Raw genomic sequence first — 18,993 nt, 5'->3', positions numbered from 1 at the left:
GTCAGTTCCAGGGTCAGTAGCTATATACAGGGTCAGTAGCTATATACAGGGTCAGTAGCTATATACAGGGTCAGTTCCAGGGTCAGTAGCTATATACAGGGTCAGTAGCTATATACAGGGACAGTTCCAGGGTCAGTAGCTATATACAGGGACAGTTCCAGGGTCAGTAGCTATATACTGGGACAGTTCTAGGGTCAGTAGCTATATACAGGGACAGTTCTAGGGTTAGTAGCTATATACAGGGACAGTTCCAGGGTCAGTAGCTATATACAGGGACAGTTCCAGGGTCAGTAGCTATATACAGGGACAGTTCTAGGGTCAGTAGCTATATACAGGGACAGTTCTAGGGTCAAGGACATTGAATACATGAAGCTGCACAGGAACGGGAACCGCCTGCCAATATTGAATCAAAACTGTTTCCAGGGTTAAGATAAATGTTTTCATGTTGCTGTGACACCATGCATTGACTGCATCAAGATAGTTTTGTTCAGATTGAAACGAAGTGGAGTTTAATTTATTGATTTAAATCAATCCCACACATACACGTTGCCTTGCCATGAAACAGGTTTAGATTGAATATGCCCACCGACTGGCAGCTGCAACAAAGACAACAGAACACACAATGACCTTTAACCCTTTTCATGTGGCTCGTCTCCATAAATTCACCTTACTGTATTAGCCTGATTCTGGAGTCATTACATTCAAACCAGACTCTAATATCATTAGGCAAAGGAGTCATTACATTCAAACCAGGCTCTAGTATCATTAGGCAAAGTGGAGTCATTACATTCAAACCAGACTCTAATGTCATTAGGCAAAGTGGAGTCACTACATTCAAACCAGGCTCTGATATCATTAGGCAAAGTGGAGTCATTACTTTCAAACCAGGCTCTGATATCATTAGGCAAAGTGGAGTCATTACATTCAAACCAGGCTCTGATATCATTAGGCAAAGTGGAGTCATTACATTCAAACCAGACTCTGATATCATTAGGCAAAGTGGAGTCATTACATTCAAACCAGGCTCTGATATCATTAGGCAAAGTGGAGTCATTACATTCAAACCAGGCTCTGATATCATTAGGCAAAGTGGAGTCATTACATTCAAACCAGGCTCTGATATCATTAGGCAAAGTGGAGTCATTACATTCAAACCAGTCTCTGATATCATTAGGCAAAGTGGAGTCATTACATTCAAACCAGTCTCTGATATCATTAGGCAAAGTGGAGTCATTACATTCAAACCAGGCTCTGATATCATTAGGCAAAGTGGAGTCATTACATTCAAACCAGGCTCTGATATCATTAGGCAAAGTGGAGTCATTACATTCAAACCAGGCTCTGATATCATTAGGCAAAGTGGAGTCATTACATTCAAACCAGGCTCTGAAAAGAGAAAGGGAAGAATAAAAGAAAATCCAATTTACAGTAAACACACACACACACACACACACACCCATGCACACACACACACACACCCACACATACACACACACACACACAGCCACGCATACACTCACACGCACACACACACACACAGCCACGCATACACTCACACATACCTGCGCATACACACACACACACACATTCGCGTACGCACACACAGACATATGGCGTTTTCTTTTGCCTGGTGAGGATCAGAGGGAGGGATGGTAGGATGGCGGAGCAACGCTTCTGTACGTTTTGAAGGTTACTAATGCAGAATAACATCATGGATAGATGATCCATCTGTGTTTATTTATCAGATCAGCATCCTAACTGTCCCCTCACCACCACTCCTCCTGATTCACAGTGATGGCTTTAGTCTGTACTGGTTTACCCTTCCTCCTTAGCTCCTTCCTCGCCCTCCGTCTACATTATTTGAAGGCAGATAGCTACGGGTGGGGGGGGGTGTTTGACATTGCTGGAAGGGCAGTTAGCTGCAGGGGGGGTGTTTGACATTGCTGGAAGGGCAGTTAGCTACATTTTTATTTTTTTACATTGTTGGGATGGCAGTTTGAATAGAGGTGGTTCGGGATGGGGTGTAGTGTATATGTAGATAGGTGGGTCAGTCATGGTGTGGGGTGGCATTTCTTTGGGGGGCCGCACAGCCCTCCATGTGCTCGCCAGAGGTAGCCTGACTGCCATTAGGTACCGAGATGAAATCCTCAGACCCCTTGTGAGACCATATGCTGGTGCGGTTGGCCCTGGGTTCCTCCTAATGCAAGACAATGCTAGACCTCATGTGGCTGGAGTGTGTCAGCAGTTCCTGCAAGAGGAAGGCATTGATGCAATGGACTGGCCCGCCCGTTCCCCAGACCTGAATCCAATTGAGCACATCTGGGACATCATGTCTCGCTCCATCCACCAACGTCACGTTGCACCACAGACTGTCCAGGAGTTGGCGTATGCTTTAGTCCAGGTCTGGGAGGAGATCCCTCAGGAGACCATCCGCCACCTCATCAGGAGCATGCCCAGGCGTTGTAGGGAGGTCATACAGGCACGTGGAGGCCACACACACTACCGAGCCTCATTTTGACTTGATTTAAGGACATTACATCAAAGTTGGATCAGCCTGTAGTGTGGTTTTCCACTTTAATTTTGAGTGTGACTCTAAATCCAGACCTCCATGGGTTGATAAATTTGATTTCCATTGATAATTTTTGTGTGATTTTGTTGTCAGCACATTCAACTATGTAAAGAAATAAGTATTTAATAAGAATATTTCATTAATTCAGATCTAGGATGTTATTTTAGTGTTCCCTTTATTTTTTTGAGCAGTGTATATATATTTTTTTTACAAAAGTAGAGCACTGGGCCTTTAATAGCCCTGTATTAGGGCAAAAATATTTCTCCAGTCCCCCTCTGTTGGCAAATACTTTGACAGCACCCCACCACATTTTCCTTCATGCTGAAAAAGGTTAAGCTTCACTAAAGGCACCCTTAGGACAATCATAGTTTACTTTGAAAAAAGTAGTTCACTACATCCAAACTACTTCATGGAAAATGATCATATCTAAATCTGTAATGAACAAAAAACATGAACGTAACATGTGAAGTGCTGGTCCCATGATTCATGAGCTGAAATAAAAGATCTCAGAAAATGTCCATTATGCACAAAGAGCTTATTTCTCTTAAATGTTGCCCACAAATTAGTTTACATCCCAGTTAGTAAGCATTTCTCATTTGCCAAGAGAATCCATCCACCTGACAGGTGTGGCATATCAAGAAGCTGATTAAACAGCATGATCATTACCTTGTGCTGGGGACAATAAATGGCCACTCTAGTAGTGTGTAGTTCCAGTAGTTAGCTACATCGCTACATGGTAAAACAGTAGTGTGTAGTTCCAGTAGTTAGCTACACCGCTACATGTTAAAACAGTAGTGTGTAGTTCCAGTAGTTAGCTACATCGCTACATGTTAAAACAGTAGTGTGTAGTTCCAGTAGTTAGCTACATCGCTACATGGTAAAACAGTAGTGTGTAGTTCCAGTAGTTAGCTACACCGCTACATGTTAAAACAGTAGTGTGTAGTTCCAGTAGTTAGCTACATCGCTACATGTTAAAACAGTAGTGTGTAGTTCCAGTAGTTAGCTACATCGCTACATGGTAAAACAGTAGTGTGTAGTTCCAGTAGTTAGCTACATCGCTACATGGTAAAACAGTAGTGTGTAGTTCCAGTAGTTAGCTACATCGCTACATGGTAAAACAGTAGTGTGTAGTTCCAGTAGTTACCTACATCGCTACATGGTAAAACAGTAGTGTGTAGTTCCAGTAGTTAGCTACATCGCTACATGGTAAAACAGTAGTGTGTAGTTCCAGTAGTTAGCTACACCGCTACATGTTAAAACAGTAGTGTGTAGTTCCAGTAGTTAGCTACATCGCTACATGGCAAAACAGTAAGTGTCTTGCTCCAGTTGTTAGCTACATTGCTACATAGCAAAACAATTATGAACTACTGTGTGTGTGTGTGTGTGTGTGTGTGTTTTATTTATTTCAGAAACATTTAAATTGTTGGCACGGGCCGGCTAATATGTCCACTCCGCAGAGTAGAGCGACTAAACTGTGGAAAACCTTTAACCAAATTAACCTAAAAATTTAAATGGTCTGTACACCTCCACCGTGGCCATGACATCGCGTCATCATGTCATCGTTTTACACAGAAACCTTTACGACACCTCCTTATCCAATTAAACAACACCTCCACATCTCCATCTCAGTCCAATCACAGCCTACTGAGTCCATAACTGCTGATGGACAAGTCACACACACACCACACAGTCTACTGTATACATGTATATGTGGGACGGCAAGGGAAGAGAATGGGAGGGTTCTGTGTTATGATAGAGTTTGTCCCAACCCAGAACAGGACAGCCTGTCATACAGATATATATATTAACTCCTTTCAGACATGGCTCCATGGCTGTCTGTGGTCTTGTACCATGTGTGAAGGTGTGTTTCAGTGTGTTTGTGTGTGTTCCAGTGTGTGTTTCCGTTTGTGTGTGTGTTTCAGTGTGTGTGTGTGTGTGTGTGTGTGTGTGTGTGTGTTCCAGTGTGAGTGTGTGTGTGGGTGTGTGTGTTCAGCTTTGTGACATGCATTGTTCAACGAGCTTAACCCGTAACAATAAGATGTATTTTCTGTGGATGAATAAGTAGTGTAGTGGAATATGTGGGATGTTAACCCTTCCTCTCTCATTAGCTTACTAAAACAATTTGAACAACTTTCTTATCCCACCAGGGGGAAGCCATTTTGCCAGGTGCTTAAAAGGATGAAGTACATAATGCATAAACACACAGCAGAATATACAATACATAGAGCAGCAGTGTTTAATGTTTCCATAGTGATTAATGTCTCCATAGTGATTAATGTCTCCATAGTGATTAATGTCTCCATAGTGATTAATGTCTCCATAGTGATTAATGTCTCCATAGTGTTTAATGTCTCCATAGTGTTTAATGTCTCCATAGTGTTTAATATCTCCATAGTGTTTAATGTCTCCATAGTGTTTAATATCTCCATAGTGTTTAATGTCTCCATAGTGTTTAATATCTCCATAGTGTTTAATGTCTCCATAGTGTTTAATTTCTCCATAGTGTTTAATGTCTCCATAGTGTTTAATGTCTCCATAGTGTTTAATATCTCCATAGTGTTTAATGTCTCCATAGTGTTTAATGTCTCCATAGTGATTAATGTCTCCATAGTGTTTAATGTCTCCATAGTGTTTAATATCTCCATAGTGTTTAATGTCTCCATAGTGTTTAATGTCTCCATAGTGTTTAATGTCTCCATAGTGATTAATGTCTCCATAGTGTTTAATGTCTCCGTAGTGATTAATGTCTCCATAGTGTTTAATGTCTCCATAGTGATTAATGTCTCCATAGTGTTTAATGTCTCCATAGTGATTAATGTCTCCATAGTGTTTAATGTCTCCATAGTGTTTAATGTCTCCATAGTGATTAATGTCTCCATAGTGTTTAATGTCTCCATAGTGATTAATGTCTCCATAGTGTTTAATGTCTCCATAGTGTTTAATATCTCCATAGTGTTTAATGTCTCCATAGTGTTTAATGTCGCCATAGTGTTTAATGTCTCCATAGTGTTTCATGTCTCCATAGTGTTTAATGTCTCCATAGTGTTTAATATCTCCATAGTGTTTAATGTCTCCATAGTGTTTAATGTCTCCATAGTGTTTAATATCTCCATAGTGTTTAATGTCTCCATAGTGTTTAATGTCTCCATAGTGTTTAATGTCTCCATAGTGTTTAATATCTCCATAGTGTTTAATGTCTCCATAGTGTTTAATATCTCCATAGTGTTTAATGTCTCCATAGTGTTTAATGTCTCCATAGTGTTTAATGTCTCCATAGTGATTCATGTCTCCATAGTGTTTAATGTCTCCATAGTGTTTAATGTCTCCATAGTGTTTAATGTCTCCATAGTGATTAATGTCTCCATAGTGTTTAATGTCTCCATAGTGATTAATGTCTCCATAGTGTTTAATGTCTCCATAGTGATTAATATCTCCATAGTGTTTAATGTCTCCATAGTGTTTAATATCTCCATAGTGATTAATGTCTCCATAGTGTTTAATGTCTCCATAGTGTTTAATGTCTCCATAGTGATTAATGTCTCCATAGTGTTTAATGTCTCCATAGTGTTTAATGTCTCCATAGTGATTCATGTCTCCATAGTGTTTAATGTCTCCATAGTGTTTAATGTCTCCATAGTGTTTAATGTCTCCATAGTGATTAATGTCTCCATAGTGTTTAATGTCTCCATAGTGATTAATATCTCCATAGTGTTTAATGTCTCCATAGTGTTTAATATCTCCATAGTGATTAATGTCTCCATAGTGTTTAATGTCTCCATAGTGTTTAATGTCTCCATAGTGATTAATGTCTCCATAGTGTTTAATGTCTCCATAGTGTTTAATGTCTCCATCGTGTTTAATGTCTCCATAGTGTTTAATGTCTCCATAGTGATTAATGTCTCCATAGTGTTTAATGTCTCCATAGTGATTCATGTCTCCATAGTGTTTAATGTCTCCATAGTGTTTAATGTCTCCATAGTGTTTAATGTCTCCATAGTGATTAATGTCTCCATAGTGTTTAATGTCTCCATAGTGATTAATGTCTCCATAGTGTTTAATGTCTCCATAGTGTTTAATATCTCCATAGTGATTAATGTCTCCATAGTGTTTAATGTCTCCATAGTGATTAATGTCTCCATAGTGTTTAATGTCTCCATAGTGTTTAATGTCTCCATAGTGTTTAATGTCTCCATAGTGATTAATGTCTCCATAGTGTTTAATGTCTCCATAGTGATTAATGTCTCCATAGTGTTTAATGTCTCCATAGTGTTTAATATCTCCATAGTGTTTAATGTCTCCATAGTGATTAATGTCTCCATAGTGATTAATGTCTCCATAGTGATTAATGTCTCCATAGTGTTTAATGTCTCCATAGTGATTAATGTCTCCATAGTGATTAATATATCCATAGTGTTTACTGTCTCCATAGTGATTAATGTCTCCATAGTGTTTAATGTCTCCATAGTGTTTAATATCTCCATAGTGTTTAATGTCTCCATAGTGATTAATGTCTCCATAGTGTTTAATGTCTCCATAGTGATTAATGTCTCCATAGTGATTAATGTCTCCATAGTGATTAATGTCTCCATAGTGTTTAATGTCTCCATAGTGTTTAATGTCTCCATAGTGATTAATGTCTCCATAGTGTTTAATGTCTCCATAGTGTTTAATGTCTCCATAGTGATTAATGTCTCCATAGTGTTTAATGTCTCCATAGTGATTAATGTCTCCATAGTGTTTAATGTCTCCATAGTGATTAATGTTTCCATAGTGTTTAATGTCTCCATAGTGATTAATGTCTCCAAGGTGATTAATGTTTCCATAGTGATTAATGTCTCCATAGTGTTTAATGTCTCCATAGTGATTAATGTCTCCAAGGTGATTAATGTCTCCATGATGATTAATGTCTCCATAGTGATTAATGTCTCCAAGGTGATTAATGTTTCCATAGTGATTAATGTCTCCATAGTGTTTAATGTCTCCATAGTGATTAATGTCTCCAAGGTGATTAATGTCTCCATGATGATTAATGTCTCCATAGTGATTCATGTCTCCATAGTGTTTAATGTCTCCATAGTGATTCATGTCTCCAAGGTGATTAATGTTTCCATAGTGATTAATGTCTCCATAGTGTTTAATGTCTCCATAGTGATTAATGTCTCCATAGTGATTCATGTCTCCAAGGTGATTAATGTCTCCATGATGATTAATGTCTCCATAGTGATTCATGTCTCCAAAGTGTTTAATGTCTCCATAGTGATTAATGTCTCCATAGTGATTAATGTCTCCATAGTGATGAATGTCTCTATAGTGTTTAATGTCTCCATAGTGATTAATGTCTCCATAGTGATTAATGTCTCCATTGTGTTTAATGTCTCCATAGTGATGAATGTCTCCATAGTGATTAATGTTTCCATAGTGATTAATGTCTCCATAGTGATGAATGTCTCTGTAGTGTTTAATGTCTCCATAGTGTTTAATGTCTCCATAGTGATTGTTTCCATAGTGATTAATGTCTCCATAGTGATGAATGTCTCTGTAGTGTTTAATGTCTCCATAGTGATTAATGTCTCCATAGTGATTAATGTCTCTGTAGTGTTTAATGTCTCCATAGTGTTTAATGTCTCCATAGTGATTGTTTCCATAGTGATTAATGTCTCCATAGTGAATAATGTTTCCATAGTGATTAATGTCTCCATAGTGATTAATGTCTCCATAGTGATTAATGTCTCCATAGTGTTTAATGTTTCCATAGTGATTAATGTCTCCATAGTGATTAATGTTTCCATCGTGATTAATGTCTCCATAGTGATTAATTTCTCCATAGTGTTTAATGTCTCCATAGTGATTGTTTCCATAGTGATTAATGTCTCCATAGTGAATAATGTTTCCAGAGTGATTCATGTCTCCATAGTGATTAATGTTTCCATAGTGATTAATGTTTCCATAGTGATTAATGTTTCCATAGTGATTAATGTCTCCATAGTGATTAATGTCTCCATAGTGATTAATGTCTCCATAGTGATTAATGTCTCCATAGTGTTTAATGTTTCCATAGTGATTAATGTTTCCATAGTGTTTAATGTCTCCATAGTGATTAATGTTTCCATAGTGATTAATGTTTCCATAGTGATTAATGTTTCCATAGTGTTTTATGTTGCCTTAGTGATTAATGCCCATTATAACAGGCCTCTTTAGTTTGATCCATGTGTATGATATAAATATAGAGGATATTGTTTAGTACACACCCAATTAATTCAAAGGGATCTAATTTAGCTGTTAAATTCCCCCCCACAAATGTAGATGGATGATGCCTTGACCTTCCTGTGGCAGAAGCTGCATCATAACATGATGCCTCCATTGTGTCATTTACTTAAAGTGATTGTGAGATTTGGAGTCATTTTTAGTCTGTGAACGTTTTGCACGGTTTGCCCTCAAACACTGAGGAAAATGCATTTGTTGGTTTATAGAGACAGAGAGAGAGGGAGAGAGAGAGGGGGAGAGAGAGAGGGTGGATTATAGAGAGAGAGAGAGAGAGAGAGGGGGAGAGAGAGAGAGGGGGAGAGAGAGAGGGTGGATTATAGAGACAGAGAGAGAGAGTGGATTAGAGAAAGAGAGAGGGAGAGAGAGAGAGGGAGAGAGAGAGAGAGAGAGAGAGAGAGAGAGAGAGAGAGGGGGGGAGAGAGAGAGGGTGGATTATAGAGGGAGAGAGAGAGAGAGTGGATTAGAGAGAGAGAGAGAGGGAGAGAGAGAGAGGGAGAGAGAGAGAAAGAGAGAGAGAGAGAGAGAGAGAGAGAGAGAGAGAGAGAGAGAGAGAGAGAGAGGGGAGGATGGATTTACGCTGGGGATATGCAGCATTGCCATGATGATCACGCCATGCATACAAGCACACACAAACACACACACACTCATAAATACACACACACACACACTCATAAACACACACACACACACACACACACTCATAAACACACACATACACACTCATAAACACACACACATACATGCACACACTCATAAACACACACACACATACACACTGAGATTTAAGTCTATTTCAGTGGAATTAAACTGAGTGTCTTGGACATTTTCTCACCCAACACAACTTTATTTAAAAAAAAATGTTTTTTATACATTTGCCTGCTGATACATGACTTTATATCCAGACGCTTTCACATTTGTCCATATCACATTTTAAAGCCAAGGGTACGGTTCATTCTGGGGCACGGTGTCAACGTCGCTCTTCACTAGGGGTTGGCATAACCCTGTCCGATGAGGCAGTTTGTCGCCCGATATGGGACTGCCCCAAACCTCGGAGACGGAGACGCCTTGTGACCTTTTACTTCTCTCTGTCTGACGAGTTGTGTTCACCCGGGTCGGGTTTTCTTCTTCCACAGTATATGGAGGAAAAGCTGTGAATCGTTTGGAGAGGGGCCAACTGCGGAAATCAGTCCAAAAAAAAAAAAAAAAAAAAAACTGAAAACCAACCTGGGCTAAGAACACTCTATACAGTTTTGCACGGAGGAGTGAGAGGTAAACAAAATGATGAAACTGAAGCCGAAGCTATTTCTGTCTGTGTAGAATTGGTGAGCTCGTGCCATTATTTCATTTCAACAGATTTGAAGGGACGTTTTGACATTTCCATTAAACGTAACATAAAGAAAGAAAAAAACATCTCCCCAGTGTTGCCGTGTGCTAAGTATGGAATGAACTACTTTTTACATATGGCACAATGTACCAATCCTATAGGGAATCCCTCCCTCTGTCTCTGTCTGGGAAGGGAATGATGAATGATATATTAACCATTAGATTGCCTTACACTTCTTCTCAACTCTCTCCAGCAGATAACACAGTAGGCTATAGTTTTACAACGGACTACCGGGTGAAAATAGATTACAGTCCGAATTAAAACTCAAGTCTGTCTGTTATAAACCACAGTTTATACATCCAAAATGGCACCTTATGGGCCCTGGTCAAATGTAGTGCACTACATAGGGAGCCATTTGGGATGCAGACTACATAGTGATGCACACTACATAGTGATGCACACTACATAGGGAATAGGGTGCCATTTGGGATGCACACTACATAGAGAATATGGTGCCATTTGGCCAGGGCACTATTCTCTATAGGGAATAGGGTGCCAATTGGGATGCACTCTACATAGAGAATAGGGTGCCATTTGGCCAGGGCACTATTCTCTATAGGGAATAGGGTGCCAATTGGGATGCACTTGGCATGTGTCTGTTGAATCCAGCCCAACAAAATCTCTCTATCTGGAAGTGTGTTAATTATCAGGTTTGATTAAAAATGCTTCTGGAATGTCTGGACCAAGAGAAGAAGGTTAGATTTAGAGGAGGGTTGGATTTAATGGAGGGTTTAGAGGAGGGTTGGATTTAGAAGAGGGTTTAGAGGATGGTTGGATTTAGAGGAGGGTTGGGTTTAGAGGAGGGTTTAGAAGAGGGTTTTAGAGGAGGGTTGGATTTAGAGAAGGGTTGGATTTAGAGGAGGGTTGGGTTTAGAGAGGGTTGGGTTTAGAGGAGGGTTCGATTTAGAGGAGGTTTTAGAGGAGGGTTGGGTTTAGAGGAGGGTTTAGAGGAGGGTTTAGAGGAGGGTTGGATTTAGAGGAGGGTTTAAAGGAGAGTTGGATTTAGAGAAGGTTTGAGAGGAGAGATTGGTTTAGAAGAGGGTTGGGTTTGAAAGAGGGTTTAGAAGAGGGTTGGTTTAAAGGAGGGTTGTGTTTAAAAGAGGGTTTAGAGGAGGGTTGGTTTAAAGGAGGGTTGGGTTTAAAAGAGGGTTGGATTTAGAGGAGGGTTGGGTTTGAAAGAGGGGTTAGAGGAGGGTTGGGTTTAGAGGAGGGTTGGTTTAGAGGAGGGTTGGGTTTAGAGGAGGGTTGGTTTAGAGGAGGGTTGGTGTAGATGAGGGTTGGTTTAAAGGAGGGTTGGTTTAGAGGAGGGTTGGGTTTAAAGGAGGGTTGGTTTAGAGGAGGTTTGGTTTAGAGGAGGGTTGGGTTTAAAGGAGGGTTGGTTTAGAGGAGGGTTGGTGTAGATGAGGGTTGGTTTAGAGGAGCGTTGGAGTTAGAGGAGGGTTGGGTTTAGAGGAGGGTTGGTTTAGAAGAGGGTTGGTTTAGAGGAGCATTGGAGTTAGAGGAGGGTTGGTTTAGAGGAAGGTTGTCAAAGCTGTCATCAAGACAAAGGGTGGCTACTTTGAAGAATCTCAAATATAAAATATATTTTGATTAACACTTTTTGTGGTTACTACATGATTCTATGTGTTATTTCAGAGTGTTGATGTCTTCACTATTATTCTACAATATAGAAAATAGTACAAATAAAGAAAAAATGACTAGGTGTGTCCAAACTGTTGACTTGTACTGTGCATTTGCTGTATATTTATATAGATATATTTCTTAGACTATGGGTTGATGTAACAGCAATGCAGCTCATTTAAACTTTTAGACACACACACACACACGCGCGCGCGCTGTCCTCGTTCCCTCGTCTCCTTGCAGTAACTCGGCACCATCCTTTAACCAACCAGGACTATCGATTGTGATCAGATCATAATAAACTGGATTCTGCTGAGAGCAACAAAACCTCTCCATCAACAGCTTTTTTTTTTAGCTTCATTCACTCTATTTCCATTGAGTTCGCTTCCTGGTTCTATATGTGAAGTAAAAGGCTATATTGTCATTCTCCTTGACGCACAAAATAAATCCCAGTAACTTTAGAAAGATGAAGGAGACGACAGACGTATCTTTATTTGAACTGTCCTTTCTGAGTGTGGACATTTGTCTCTTTTCCTCTGACCTCCAGGAGCGTCACCTGACCTCCAGCTGACCTTTGTCCTTATATTTCCTGTGTTCCTATAGGTTGCTGAGCAGGATGCCCTCTGATCTCCAGGAGTGTCACCTGACCTCCAGCTGTGGCTCCTATATCAAGACCGAGCCCTCTTCCCCTTCCTCCTCATTGGTTGACACCGTCAGTCACCACAGCCCCTCGGCCAATAGCGACGCCAGCAGCGGCTACGTCAACGTAAACAACCTCAACGGACGCTCGCACGTCCTCGACTCACAGCCCATGTTCAACCCGGGCATGCTGGGAGGGGGCGGAGCCTGTCTCCGGCGCTATGACGACTGCGGAGTGGGCGTGGCGGATGATTCACCGATCAAGTGCGAGTATATGTTGAATGCGATTCCGAAGAGGTTGTGTCTGGTGTGTGGGGATATCGCATCAGGTTACCACTATGGGGTCGCCTCCTGTGAGGCCTGCAAAGCCTTCTTCAAAAGGACCATACAAGGTATATTACCACTCCCCTCCCTCTCTCTCACTCCCTTCTCACAGTCCATATCAGTTGAGGCCCAATTGATTCTATGTACTTTAACAGTTGAATGATTCTATGTGGTCCTATTTGTCTCATTTGACAGTTGCCAGGGTCACGGGTTCAAGGGTCATGGGTTCAAGTATCACAGGGATAATACACCCACTGGACTGTAAGTTGCTTTGGATAAAAGTGTCTGCTAAATGTCATTTTATTTCTATTTTTCTTAGTCAGCAGACGCTCTAATCCAGAGCAACATACAAGTAAGTAAGACGACCTTATATCATTGCAAGTTTTACACCTTTCAACAACAACAACAACAACAACAAATTGTAACGGCAGAATTGGATACTGGATGACATTTGACCTACAACTACACAGGCAACCAGGAAGTGACCTGAGAAGAGATGAGGAGATAACAGGGTGGCCTGTGTTACCTTACAGTGATGTCATCAGTAGTGGTAGGGGAGTCATACCGTGTTACCTTACAGTGATGTCATCAGTAGTGGTAGGGGAGTCACACCGTGTTACCTTACAGTGATGTCATCAGTAGTGGTAGGGGAGTCACACCGTGTTACCTTACAGTGATGTCATCAGTAGTGGTAGGGGAGTCAAATCAAATCAAATCAAATTCAAATCAAATTTTATTTGTCACATACACATGGTTAGCAGATGTTAATGCGAGTGTAGCGAATTGCTTGTGCTTCTAGTTCCTGACAATGCAGTAATAACCAACAAGTAATCTAACTAACAATTCCAAAACTACTGTCTTATACACAGTGTAAGGGGATAAAGAATATGTACATAAGGATATATGAATGAGTGATGGTACAGAGCAGCATAGGCAAGATACAGTAGATGGTATCGAGTACAGTATATACATATGAGGTGAGTATGTAAACAAAGTGGCATAGTTAAAGTGGCTAGTGATACATGTATTACATAAGGATACAGTCGATGATATAGAGTACAGTATATACGTATGCATATGAGATGAATAATGTAGGGTAAGTAACATTTATATAAGGTAGCATTGTTTAAAGTGGCTAGTGATATATTTACATCATTTCCCATCAATTCCCATTATTAAAGTGGCTGGAGTTGAGTCAGTGTCAGTGTGTTGGTAGCAGCCACTCAATGTTAGTGGTGGCTGTTTAACAGTCTGATGGCCTTGAGATAGAAGCTGTTTTTCAGTCTCTCGGTCCCAGCTTTGATGCACCTGTACTGACCTCGTCATACTGTGTTACCTTACAATGATGTCATCAGTAGTGGTAGGGGAGCCATACCGTGTTACCTTACAGTGATGTCATCAGTAGTGGTAGGGGAGTCATAACGTGTTACCTTACAGTGATGTCATCAGTAGTGGTAGGGGAGTCATACCATGTTACCTTACAGTGATGTCATCAGTAGTGGTAGGGGAGTCATACCGTGTTACCTTGCAGTGATGTCATCAGTAGTGGTAGGGGAGTCATACCGTGTTATCTTACAGTGATGTCATCAGTAGTGGTAGGGGAGCCATAACATTTGGTGGTGATTACTAATGTTTACCCAGGGAATTAAGCCACCCACACTTGAAATCTGCTGGGTTGATGTTTATGTTAGCCTTCTGTGTGTGTGTGTGTGTGTGTGTGTGTGTGTGTGTGTGTGTGTGTGTGTGTATTGTGTCTGTGTGTGTGTGTTGCCCTGTTGGCATCGTGTTTGCCATGTCTGTAATGCCTCACAGTAATCTGTTCAACTGAGAAAATATCAGGGAATTGACGACTTATGAGTTGATCCGCACTTCGTGACTGTTAGTAACTAGAGGAAGTCCTGCAGGGTTCGTGACTGTTAATAACTAGAGGAAGTCCTGCAGCGTTCGTGACTGTTAATAACTAGAGGAAGTCCTGCAGCGTTCGTGACTGTTAATAAGTAGAGGAAGTCCTGCAGCGTTCGTGACTGTTAATAAGTAGAGGAAGTCCTGCAGCGTTCGTGACTGTTAATAACTAGAGGAAGTCCTGCAGCGTTCGTGACTGTTAATAACTAGAGGAAGTCCTGCAGCGTTCGTGACTGTTAGTAACTAGAGGAAGTCCTGCAGCGTTCGTGACTGTTAATAACTAGAGGAAGTCCTGCAGCGTTCGTGACTGTTAATAACTAGAGGAAGTCCTGCAGGGTTCGTGACTGTTAATAAGGAGAGGAAGTCCTGCAGCGTTCGTGACTGTTAGTAACTAGAGGAAGTCCTGCAGCGTTCGTGACTGTTAATAAGGAGAGGAAGTCCTGCAGTGTTCGTGACTGTTAATAACTAGAGGAAGTCCTGCAGCGTTCGTGACTGTTAATAACTAGAGGAAGTCCTGCAGCGTTCGTGACTGTTAATAAGGAGAGGAAGTCCTGCAGCGTTCGTGACTGTTAATAAGGAGAGGAAGTCCTGCAGTGTTCGTGACTGTTAATAACTAGAGGAAGTCCTGCAGCGTTCGTGACTGTTAATAACTAGAGGAAGTCCTGCAGCGTTCGTGACTGTTAATAACTAGAGGAAGTCCTGCAGTGTTCGTGACTGTTAATAACTAGAGGAAGTCCTGCAGCGTTCGTGACTGTTAATAAGGAGAGGAAGTCCTGCAGCGTTCGTGACTGTTAATAAGGAGAGGAAGTCCTGCAGCGTTCGTGACTGTTAATAACTAGAGGAAGTCCTGCAGCGTTCGTGACTGTTAATAACTAGAGGAAGTCCTGCAGCGTTCGTGACTGTTAATAACTAGAGGAAGTTCTGCAGCGTTCGTGACTGTTAATAACTAGAGGAAGTCCTGCAGGGTTCGTGACTGTTAATAAGGAGAGGAAGTCCTGCAGCGTTCGTGTCTGTTAATAAGGAGAGGAAGTCCTGCAGCGTTCGTGACTGTTAATAACTAGAGGAAGTCCTGCAGCGTTCGTGACTGTTAATAAGGAGAGGAAGTCCTGCAGCGTGTGTGACTGTTAATAACTAGAGGAAGTCCTGCAGCGTTCGTGACTGTTAATAACTAGAGGAAGTCCTGCAGTGTTCGTGACTGTTAGTAACTAGAGGAAGTCCTGCAGCGTTCGTGACTGTTAATAACTAGAGGAAGTCCTGCAGCGTTCGTGACTGTTAATAAGGAGAGGAAGTCCTGCAGGGTTCGTGACTGTTAATAAGGAGAGGAAGTCCTGCAGGGTTCGTGACTGTTAGTAACTAGAGGAAGTCCTGCAGCGTTCGTGACTGTTAATAACTAGAGGAAGTCCTGCAGCGTTCGTGACTGTTAATAAGGAGAGGAAGTCCTGCAGCGTTCGTGACTGTTAATAACTAGAGGAAGTCCTGCAGCGTTCGTGACTGTTAATAAGGAGAGGAAGTCCTGCAGCGTTCGTGACTGTTAATAACTAGAGGAAGTCCTGCAGCGTTCGTGACTGTTAATAAGGAGAGGAAGTCCTGCAGCGTTCGTGACTGTTAATAACTAGAGGAAGTCCTGCAGCGTTCGTGACTGTTAATAAGGAGAGGAAGTCCTGCAGCGTTCGTGACTGTTAATAACTAGAGGAAGTCCTGCAGCGTTCGTGACTGTTAATAACTAGAGGAAGTCCTGCAGCGTTCGTGACTGTTAATAACTAGAGGAAGTCCTGCAGCGTTCGTGACTGTTAATAACTAGAGGAAGTCCTGCAGCGTTCGTGACTGTTAATAACTAGAGGAAGTCCTGCAGTGTTCGTGACTGTTAGTAACTAGAGGAAGTCCTGCAGCGTTCGTGACTGTTAATAACTAGAGGAAGTCCTGCAGCGTTCGTGACTGTTAATAAGGAGAGGAAGTCCTGCAGCGTTCGTGACTGATAATAACTAGAGGAAGTCCTGAAGCGTTCGTGACTGTTAATAACTAGAGGAAGTCCTGCAGCGTTCGTGACTGTTAATAACTAGAGGAAGTCCTGCAGCGTTCGTGACTGTTAATAAGGAGAGGAAGTCCTGCAGCGTTCGTGACTGTTAATAACTAGAGGAAGTCCTGCAGCGTTCGTGACTGTTAATAAGTAGAGGAAGTCCTGCAGCGTTCGTGACTGATAATAACTAGAGGAAGTCCTGAAGCGTTCGTGACTGTTAATAACTAGAGGAAGTCCTGCAGCGTTCGTGACTGTTAATAACTAGAGGAAGTCCTGCAGCGTTCGTGACTGTTAATAACTAGAGGAAGTCCTGCAGCGTTCGTGACTGTTAATAAGGAGAGGAAGTCCTGCAGCGTTCGTGACTGTTAATAACTAGAGGAAGTCCTGCAGCGTTCGTGACTGTTAATAACTAGAGGAAGTCCTGCAGCGTTCGTGACTGTTAATAAGGAGAGGAAGTCCTGCAGCGTTCGTGACTGTTAATAAGTAGAGGAAGTCCTGCAGCGTTCGTGACTGTTAATAACTAGAGGAAGTCCTGCAGCGTTCGTGACTGTTAATAAGGAGAGGAAGTCCTGCAGCGTTCGTGACTGTTAATGAGTAAAAGGAATTCCTAATATAGGAAAACATATCAGTAGAGGATTTGTATGAAAAAAATATTACGTCAAATGTCCACCACTATACAAACAGTATGTAGTCAGCATCGATCTTGACTTGTTCACGCTTCACCTTAAGTACATTTACTACGGATTATTTTAATGGAAAACATTTCCATAATAGGGTCTAGAATAGTTACACAATTATAGACCTCTTGAGTCAGGGACAGAGACCATACAATTATAGACCTCTTGAGTTGGGGACAGAGCCCATACAATTCTAGACCTCTTGAGTCGGGGACAGAGACCATACAATTATAGACCTCTTGAGTCGGGGACAGAGACCATACAATTATAGACCTCTTCTGTCGGGGACAGAGACCATACAATTATAGACCTCTTGAGTCGGGGACAGAGCCCATACAATTATAGAGGCGGCAGGGTAGCCTAGTGGTTAGAGCGTTGGACTAGTAACCGGAAGGTTGAAAGTTCAAACCACCGAGCTGACAAGGTACAAATCTGTCGTTCTGCCCCTGAACAGGCAGTTAACCCACTGTTCCTAGGCCGTCATTGTAAATAAGAATTTGTTCTTAACTGACTTGCCTAGTTAAGAGACCATACAATTATAGACCTCTTGAGTCGGGGACAGAGACCATACAATTATAGACCTCTTGAGTCGGGGACAGAGACCACACAATTATAGACCTCTTGAGTCGGGGACAGAGACCACACAATTATAGACCTCTTGAGTCGGGGACAGAGCCCATACAATTATAGACCTCTTGAGTCGGGGACAAAGACCATACCAGTCCTCCTCTCCTCTCTCTGTTTGAGTTGTCTTCGTCTCTCTCTCCTCTCTGTTTGAGTTGTCCTCCTCTCCTCTCTCTCCTCTCTGTTTGAGTTGTCCTCCTCTCTCTCTCCTATCTGTTTGAGTTGTCCTCCTCTCCCCTCTCTCTCCTCTCTGTTTGAGTTGTCCTCATCTCCTCTCGCTCTCCTCTCTGTTTGAGTTGTCCTCCTCTCTCGCTCTCCTCTCTGTTTGAGTTGTCCTCCTCTCTCTCTCTCCTCTCTGTTTGAGTTGTCCTCCTCTCCCCTCTCGCTCCTCTCTGTTTGAGTTGTCCTCCTCTCCTCTCTCTCCTCTCTGTTTGAGTTGTCCTCCTCTCTCTCTCTCCTCTCTGTTTGAGTTGTCCTCCTCTCCCTCCTCTCTGTTTGAGTTGTTCATCATCAGGCCCTCCTTTTACTTTCTTCTTCTCCTTCTCTTCTCCTTCCTGGAGGACAGATCTTAACGGAACTAATCTGTCCGTCATTGGTCACTCCGACACCACAGTCAATAACAATCAGCATTGTTCGGCCACTCTAGATGGAAGGAGAGAGAAAGGGAGAGAGAGAGAGAGAAGGAGAGAGAGATGGTGGGAGTGTGGCGAGATAAGAAAAGAGAAGGGGAGAGAGAAAGAGCGAGAGAGAGAGGGAAAGAGGGACACTAGTTAAAATGAGAGGCCCTTCCTCCTAATGGAATGGTAACAAGGAGAGGGGTCCTGACTCTGAGACGGAGGAGGACAATGAGAGGGGTCCTGACTCTGAGACGGAGGAGGACAAGGAGAGGGGTCCTGACCCTGAGACGGAGGAGGACAAGGAGAGGGGTCCTGACTCTGAGACGGAGGAGGACAGGGAGAGGGGTCCTGACCCT

The 18,993-nt window shown here is 42.0% G+C and overlaps 1 protein-coding gene across 2 annotated transcripts in view; it reads left to right on the top strand.

The window, feature by feature from the left end:
• Window positions 1-18,993, top strand: part of LOC110521118 (steroid hormone receptor ERR2-like) — a 100,992-nt gene that overhangs the window by 24,220 nt on the left and 57,779 nt on the right. Inside the window, exons 2-3 of one of the 2 annotated variants that reach the window (XM_036976344.1) lie at window positions 12,441-12,868; window positions 13,120-13,152. In XM_036976344.1, coding sequence (XP_036832239.1) covers window positions 12,441-12,868; window positions 13,120-13,152 — 461 coding nt within the window. The remainder of the gene's footprint in view (window positions 1-12,440; window positions 12,869-13,119; window positions 13,153-18,993) is intronic. The other variant, XM_036976345.1, reaches the window with a different exon arrangement.

This window comes from Oncorhynchus mykiss, chromosome 4 (genome assembly GCF_013265735.2).
Source record: "Oncorhynchus mykiss isolate Arlee chromosome 4, USDA_OmykA_1.1, whole genome shotgun sequence".
NCBI lineage: Eukaryota > Metazoa > Chordata > Actinopteri > Salmoniformes > Salmonidae > Oncorhynchus > Oncorhynchus mykiss.
This window is presented reverse-complemented; position numbering and strand designations above follow the sequence as displayed.